The 8,602-nt window shown below is 47.6% G+C and overlaps 3 protein-coding genes across 3 annotated transcripts; 1 reads left to right on the forward strand and 2 right to left on the reverse strand.

Moving 5' to 3' along the window:
- Positions 1–316: 316 nt before the first annotated feature.
- TRV_08111 (uncharacterized protein) lies at positions 317–1,924 on the forward strand (the record flags this gene model as incomplete). The annotated part of the gene is made up of 1 exon (XM_003017832.1): positions 317–1,924. A coding segment is annotated over one exon (1,608 nt), but the record flags the coding sequence as incomplete, so codon positions are not given.
- A 337-nt stretch (positions 1,925–2,261) lies between these two features.
- TRV_08112 (EF hand domain protein) lies at positions 2,262–5,633 on the reverse strand (the record flags this gene model as incomplete). Its single annotated transcript, XM_003017833.1, has 1 exon — positions 2,262–5,633. One exon carries the CDS (start codon positions 5,631–5,633, stop codon positions 2,262–2,264), a length of 3,372 nt encoding a protein of 1,123 aa, XP_003017879.1.
- A 974-nt stretch (positions 5,634–6,607) lies between these two features.
- TRV_08113 (uncharacterized protein) lies at positions 6,608–7,976 on the reverse strand (the record flags this gene model as incomplete). Its single annotated transcript, XM_003017834.1, has 4 exons — positions 6,608–6,951; positions 7,006–7,679; positions 7,740–7,761; positions 7,832–7,976. Coding segments are annotated over 4 exons (1,185 nt in total), but the record flags the coding sequence as incomplete, so codon positions are not given.
- Positions 7,977–8,602: the final 626 nt, after the last annotated feature.

Below are 8,602 nucleotides of genomic sequence, written 5' to 3' on the forward strand. Positions count from 1 at the left end.
TATTACATAATCAACTTTATTTTTGCGGCGCATTGGTCTCTGATAAAACTTCCATACTTGAACATTTGAAGACATCGATCGTATCTCGAGTCGAGCTCCCGCATTCCAATATGGCGTCTTTACTCGGTGCACAATATGATTCCTCGAGTGACGATGATATGGGCACTGCGGCCGCTCAGTCAAACCCCACGCCTGCGATAGTTGCAGCTCCAGATGTCCCAGTAGAGGTTTGGTCCCCTTTGGTCATATTACTGGACCTCAGTTTAAAGGAAGGAGATTATCTATTGTTTGACTCCGTTGCTAACATTTTCCATAGGGTTCTTCACAGTTGCACCTAATGCTGAGAAAACCAACCGATACGGCACTGACATATAATGCAACCTATGATGACCTCACGCGGCCTCAAGCTGGTCCGGCGAACCCATTCAAGACTGAAAACTCTGGAGTTAAGAGAAAGAATGTATTGACCGGATACGCTGAAGAAGCCGCAATAAGCGAGGCAACCTTCGTCACCCAACAGCGCACTTTCCAGAGCTTAGGCTACACCAAGGATCCAACCCAACCAGGGGCCTTTGTAGGAAACATGGAACAGGTGGCTCGCTATGGGGGAAAGGATGTGGTGCAGATGCGACCATCCAAGGAGGAGAGTGCAGCTATACGGCGAAAACGGCAGAAAAAAGGCGATTCGAGCATTGTTGAAGGCGAAGGGGCGTATCTAGGCCCTTGGGCAAAATATGAAGCCGATGAGCTAGCTGACAGGGAAGCCGAGGCTCTGGCGGAACTGGGCAGCGATGAAGAATATATCGAAGAGGGAATCGTTCCGTCAAACATGCCGGCAATGGATAAAAATGCTACAGCTTACCAAGAAGATTTATCCCGCACGGAAACAACAGAGTTCCACGGCACAGAAGAGCGCGACTACCAGGGCAGAACATATATGCATGTACCACAAGATCTGGATATCGACCTCAAGAAGGAGCCAGGAAGTGTGAAGAACTACATACCCAAGAAGCTGATTCACACCTGGAAATCCCACACGAAGCCCATCACATCATTGCGCTTCTTCCCTGGTTCTGGTCATCTTCTACTTTCATCTTCGGCGGACTCGAAAGTAAAGTTATGGGATGTATATCATTCACGAGAGCTTCTTCGTACATACTCCGGACATGCAAATTCAGTATCGGACACCACTTTTGATCCAACTGGAGCCACTTTCCTTTCTGCCTCATATGACAGACAAATCAAACTCTGGGACACAGAATACGGAAAATGCATACAGCGCTTCTCTACTGGAAAAACCCCTCATGTTGTCCGATTTAACCCTGACCCTGACAATTCCCATGAGTTTCTTGCAGGCATGTCTGACAAGAAAATCATTCAATTTGATATCCGTTCCGGTGCTATTACCCAAGAATACGACCACCATCTTGACGCTGTCAACACAATCACCTTCGTTGATAACAACCGCCGTTTCATCTCCACCTCCGACGATAAGTCGCTTCGTGCTTGGGAGTACAACATCCCAGTACCTATCAAATTCATTGCTGAACCACATCTCTATGCCCTTGTCCGTGCTGCTCCACACCCTAACGGCAAGTACGTTGCTTTCCAGTCCGGAGATAATAGTATCGTCGTCTATGGAGCAACGGATAAATTCCGTCAAAACAGGAAGAAATTATTCCGAGGACATAATAACGCAGGTTACGCGATTGATGTTTCAATCAGTCCTGATGGCCAGTTTGTCACATCTGGTGACAGTGGTGGATATGTTTGCTTTTGGGACTGGAAGACGGGCAAGATGTGGCACAAGATTGAAGCGGGAGGAAAGGAAGGTTCTGCGATTACATGTGTAGACTGGCATCCTCAAGAGACTAGTAAAGTGGCCACGGCTGGGTTGGAGGGAGTTATCAAGTACTGGGATTAGTTGTAAACTATGGTTTAATTCACGTCGGGCATTTTGTGGCGTTTTGTATCATTTCTGGATCTGAATTATGCTACGCTATGGAATTATAACGAACTCCTTACCTTGTACTCGGAATATGGCGCGAAATCTAAATATCAACGCCTACTTCTGGATAACTAGTAAGTCAAAACAACTGATAATGGACATGAACATATTGTTGCTATAAGCAAGCCATCCGGAGAAGAACACCATGCTAAAGTAAGGGTATCAATGACATAATAAATACAGTAAGAGTAAAGACCAGGTCAACATCAAGTTCAACAAATACTCCAGCCCACGACGATGTCTTTGCGCAGGATTAAAAAGTAGTCATATCAATCCAGCTTGCGACAAAACCAAGCCTCTTCCCTCTTTCTCCTTGCATCCGCATGGCAAACTCTTCGAAATTGAGCTTAGCTCCTGATCCGCCTCGTTCCTTGGCTTCTTGTTCAGCTAGATTTAATTTTGCCCAGCGGGATAGAATCTTCGGGGAGGGCGGTGGTGAGGGAAGCACGGCATTCTTCACAGAAGGGGCAGAAGATGAGGATGCTACGGATGAGCCCGAGTTACTTCGCGTACGATTTGGAGGCGGGGACTGTTGGAAGCGAAGCCGAAGGGGTAATGAGCGATTGCGGGACCTACGCTGGCTTGATAGGCGATGGTGAGAAGGCCCGGAAGTTGATGTTGACGTTGATGCAGATTCGTATATAGGGTGTGGCTCCGCGGAATGTGGCCGGGATGAGTGATGTGCTCCATGAGGCATATGCTCCAATGCGACTAGGTCTTCCTCATTGGGTCGATTTTGTGGGAGAGTAGGGTCTGGAGGCAAAGGTATATTGTTCTCGGAAGATGATGGGGATTCTGTGTCACCCTGGAAATTATTGCTTTCAGGTGCAATGGGCATATAATCAACTTCATGATCACTCAAGTGGTCAGATATTACGCTGCCTTCTTGCTGAGATGAATAGGCCTGATCAAGGCCGTCTTCCTCCTCGCGTTCGACTTCCTCAAGGAATTCTGGGTCGACCGAAAAACCGCTCTCTTGAAGTAGGTCTTTCAGAGACTTGTTCCCAGCCGATTCTGGATCGTCTGTGTCATCCCCGTTTGGATTCCTGCGATTACAGTTCTTGATATCCTTGACTCGATACCCTCTCTCCTGGAATCTTTCAATTTCCTTGGCCCATCGTTTCCGTTCGGTACGGGTACGGTAAGCTTCCATGAGGAGATCCTCCTTTGGCTTAAAGATGAGATCCAAAAGCTCGTTCAACCCCTGCTGAGTGACTTGATAGAGTATCTCTTTGCCTGCATCCCTTTCCACTTCTGGGATTTCATAACCACCCCATCGTTCACCCAGTTGGATGCTGCGTGATGATGTAGATTGGTTTGAGCGAGTTTCGTATTCGTTGTCTGTTACATCATCTTGGAAGCGAACTTTTGATGAAGACCTTGACCTTGTGGTAGGGTTATGCCAATCCGAATCATCATTACATTCTCCATCCGAGGCCGCTGCTTCATAGTCGTCCTCATTTCCTTCGTACATCGGTCGTCCACTTGTGCCCTCCTCCTCCTCAAGGTAGAATGCCCGTCGCCGCCATCTCTCTTCAATGCCCTCCCGCCTGATATTCGACTGATGCTGAGCGTCTGCAGCATTTAGTCTCTCGATAAGACAGGTTCCGATCCTAGCCCTATCAACAAAGTCCGTTACATCCTCTAGGGGTACATATGCCCCAAGAGCGTTGATAATATCTTCACGTTGAACGTGCTCGGCGGGGGGCCAGTTCAGGAAGTTCTCGCAAGGATAGGGACCAGCACAGACAAGATCGAAGCCGTCTCCATGATCAGCGGATGAGTCGCTTGACCTAGGCCCATAATATGGTCCTTGAGTTGTATTATCTGACCTTGATGGATCTCGCTGACGATGGCGGTTGGGTCCAAGTCTATCTCTGAGAGCTGCATCACCTAGAACAATGTCCCTATCGCCCGTTTCATCGCCATCTTCTCTTACTACAGCCTCATTATCTATGACCTCCAGGTCACCCTGTAAATTCGTACGTTTGCCTTCACCAACTCTGGATCGATCTGATCCGGGTATGGTTCCGGGAAATGCAGCACTGATGGGTTGACTTCCCAGTACCACGTCTCGAGAGCCGCTCTCCATAAAATCATCCTCTATGCCGGACATCATATCTCGGGTTAAGTCTCTGCTCAGGGTATAATACGCTCTGAATATTCGTAAGAAATCTTTTCGCTCCACATAACCATCCCTGTCTATATCATAAGCCGCAAATATTCGTCTCAGCCGTTCGTGCATGCTCTTGTTTCCAAAACTTGCCAGGCCCTTCAAGAACTCTTCAAACCCGATGAGTCCATCGCCGTTGGTATCGTAAAAGGAAAACATCCGGTCATAGATAAGGCTTGGTGGAGGAGGCCGGTTAGGGATAAAGCACCGGTCAAATGTCTTTCTATCAATTGCCAGCGGAAGGCCATTAGGCTCTTCGGGCCATTCAACATTTGCGAGACATCTAAACTGGTCCCAAAGCGCGTCGACTTCGGTATTCTCAAAATTCGTTTCCTTTTTGAGTCGCTTTGCTACATTTCTCGGAAGTGTTTGAGGAAGCATATTCGGCTTCCCTGGGTATAAAACTGGCTGTACCTGCTTTACACTTCCCAGAGATGGAGTAGGTATTCGGACTTTATAAAACAAATGCGTGAGAATATGAACTTGGGAGGCTTCGCAGGCCTCACAGAGGTCATAGTCAATGCAGTTTGCACAGCGGTATCTGATCCCTTGGATTGGCATAACACCACAACTGTTGCACGTTACTCCTCGATGTATATAGCCATCACGCCTTGCTTGGTCCCCAGCTATATGGTAGAGCAGATTAAGTAGATTTTGTCCTTCTCTCGGCGGGGCTGTGTCATTGGTACCGTCTCTCCATGAGAAGAGGCTCTGATCATCTATGGTGGTGTCTCCTATCTCAGGCTGGGGTGGAGGGGGAGGAGGCTGTTCTGCTGGCATGGCATCGGTGTTCACCACCAAGTTCGCATCCTCCTGGCCTACGGGCCGTTCAGTGTCGGGTTGTTCACCAAAGTGCGGATTCTCGTTAAACCGCGTAAAGGCATTGTTGACAGCAACTTCTGAAATTCCACGAGATGTAAGCTCATTAAGCAAATATCTCCATTCCCCAGTAGAGAGAAGGATAACATGCGATGGCGGAAACTCAGCTATCAGAAACCGAGTAAGAAATTCATCTTCTATCATATGGCGCATCAAGCTTGCGCTCTCCAGGCTGGCCCCGATCTCCAGTTGTATGGTCTCTACAGATGCCAGCTGCGAAGGCAAAAGAGGACATTGCAGAGTATGTTCGGCGTCAACCCGAAGCGTGAAATGGCCATAACTTCTGCCTTCTCGTTCACGCTGAGCCAGCGCAAGCGAAGGTGCTAGCGGACTGGACGATTCATACGTCTCTCCGCTGGGCAGAGATATCCCACCCCGTCTCTGGGAATGTCTTTGGTGTCGTACCGCATTTCGCCTATGGAGGGTCTGGGAAGCTGTCGGCGAAGAAAAGAAATATCGATGGAGCTGCGTGAGGGCGAGAGTGCCGGCAAACGCAGCGACGATGAAAAATGTCCGGCGGTAGGTCAGGGCAGAGGTCCCGTCGATAGAGGAGGGAGCGTTGGAGGACGACATTCTCGACAGCGGTGGATGGCTAGAGGGAGCGAAGCATGGCCGTCATATCTCGCGATATAGCATATCCCTCACGCACCTGCATGCGACTCTGTAGCTGTTGTTCTGGTTAGTATGGAGATGTTGTTGCGGTTGAAGATTTGACACAGCAGTTTGAGTTAAGCTGGCGGTGCTGTCACTTTTCAAGGCGTAACTAGTTAACTAGCTTGGACAGGAAGATCTCCACCATGCTAGTTTGTTAAAGTTAGGTTAACCTATGTCTAGCTAATGGTTATTCAACTACATATGATCAACAGCCCATAACTAGTCCTCTCCTCTACTACTCGAAAGATGAACTGGGGTTATTATTTTTACGCAAAAAGATCACATTGGCAGGTAATGAAGACTGGGAAGTGCCGTTAGACATTGCGTACATGAGCCAAGCATAGTTACTGGGACATCAGAAGACCGTGATTATAACTATCCATGGAAGAATTACCTGCTATAATTTCATCCAGATGGGAGGGATATAGTATGGCTCTCCAATTTACCAGAAATACTGTCAGTCAGAGATGATCGATCTGTAAAATTAGTTGTCGTTGATAGTATGTTTTGGAAGGATTATACGAGGACCATAAAGAGGCGAACGAAGAACGAAGAGATGCCATCTGAAATCAGCTAAATAGGATGTATTCATTCTCAAGCTATCCTAGTCAAACGAAGGTATAGTGTGAAGACAGTAATCACAAGGTTATTCGCATCGTACCTCTCCCTCACATCACATCTTAGAACTGACAAATATACGAAGGATTGAATGGGAGGTCAAGGACACAAAAGCCATGAAAGAGATATTTTCTATAATTTTTTAATTGGGACTTATCAACCCGAAATATGCCTGATGATCTAGTTTATAAAAAGCGAACGTCTAACAGGAAAGCCGAGATATCCTACCTTTTAAGGAACGGTTTCTATTTTTGAGCCATGCAGTCGACGATGATCTATGCGCTTAACTTTTGTTCTCGGATGAACACAGCGCTGATAAATGATAGGAAAACAAGGATGGTCATAAAGCCAAATGCCGTTGTCGTTGAACGGCCATAGCAGGCTCTAACAACTTCCCTTAACTGCGGGTCAAGGTGTTTGATGTAATCAAGACTCTGCCTGACACCGTCCACAATTTCATCGATGTTCTTATTACCCTTCAGTGCAGAACGCAGGGAACTCCTGAGGAATTGCTGGACAATGCTGGCGGAGAGAGATATTGAGATGACTGACCCTAGCGATCGGAATAGGTATGAACACGCTGTGGCGACAGCTTGGTCTTCAGGGGAAGCATTTGCAACTAGAACAGTTAGTGACGATTTTCAAGCATAGAAGGTATGGAAATGGTATATACTTAATGCAATCAGTGTCGTTGTAACCCCAATGCCGTTTCCAAATGCGCACATGGTCATGCCGATGATTATCATCGGGGTACTATTGGCTATGATACCGGAGAATAAGGTAATCACAACAAGGCCAACAACCAATAAACCATATGAGTAGAAGGTGATCCAGTAATATTTGCCGGTCCTCTTCATCAACCAACCCCCAAAAAGCGATCCAGATACTCCCAGCAGGATGGATGGCAGAAGCTTAATTCCAGCACTGGCAGCAGAGCTACCATCACTAGCCTGGAAGAATAGTGGGATATAGAAGATGGCAGCAAGCCATCCACCAAAACTAAAGAAGTTGGTCAGGTAGCATGCTACTAAATCACGGCCGAATGTGATGTGGAGGGGAGCAAATGGAGCGACGGCGAATCGGCCCTCGACGACCATGAATAGAATAAATGCCACTGCAGATACAGACAGCGATATGATCGTCAGAGGCATGGTCCAAGAAACATTCCCTCCCCGGTCTAACCCAAGGATGAGCCCAAAGACGGCGACAACGAGAACGAATGCTCCAATAAAATCAACTCGCTTTAGCTTCTCTTTCCAGTTTGACTGATCTGTTGCCGGCATCTTTAGAGTGAGCCCTACGACAACGAATGCAAGTAAACAGCAAGGGCCTTGGGCAAGAAAAGCCCTAAAAAGGGAGGTCAGTAGTTGAGATTTCCACCACAAAGTACAAGGGCAATGAACTTACCAGCGCCATCCGATGGTATCCGCTAGAAAACCACCTTTATACCATTGATATTAGCTTCAAGGTTTAAGCAATACCATTGCGCCATTGCTTACCTAGAGGAGCTCCGAGACCAGACCCAGCGGACCAAACGATATTGATGACACCTTGCCATACACCACGGTCCCTCAATGGAACAATATCGCTCATGATAATGCTGACCACGGTCGATAGACCTCCTCCTCCAATGCCTTGGAACACCTATCTCTCAATGAATGAGCCAGTGACACTTAACTAATGGGTATCGCTAGAGGAGGAGGATCTTACCCGTGCAGCGATCAACTGCTTAATGTTCTGAGCCAATCCGCATAATACGCACCCCGTGCCGAAGATAGTATACCCAAACAACAGACATGCTTTTCTTCCGAATATGTCACTCAGGCGGCCGTACAACGGTTGAAAGGCGGTCAGCGATAGAAAGTACGAAGTAGCAATCCAGCTGGTCAAATTAAGAGCGTGGAGGTCACTTCCAATTTTACCGTAGCTCGCAACGATAATAGTCTGATCAGCGGATGAAAGAAAGACCTAGTTGCATGACTCATTGTTAGCCTGACGAAGGACTGGGGTAACGTTCAATGGATTTGTACTTACTCCGATGGTGATTGCCGGCACAATATACTTGAGTCGCTTCTGCAGCTCCGGAACACCCTTAAACTGGGCAATTCGTGCGTCATCGATCCCATTAACACCGGCTGTCTCCTCATCCGGCTTTGGCTGTCCATTGCCAGCCCCTATTCCCGCGGTCGACGGGCCGTTTAACGAGTCATTCACCGCTCGAGTACCTAGCAACGGCGATGTCTCAGTTGCTGGTGTGCGAGAATCATCGT

This window comes from Trichophyton verrucosum, assembly GCF_000151505.1.
Source record: "Trichophyton verrucosum HKI 0517 chromosome Unknown contig01336_1.f1.exp, whole genome shotgun sequence".
Taxonomy (NCBI): Eukaryota; Fungi; Ascomycota; class Eurotiomycetes; order Onygenales; family Arthrodermataceae; genus Trichophyton; species Trichophyton verrucosum.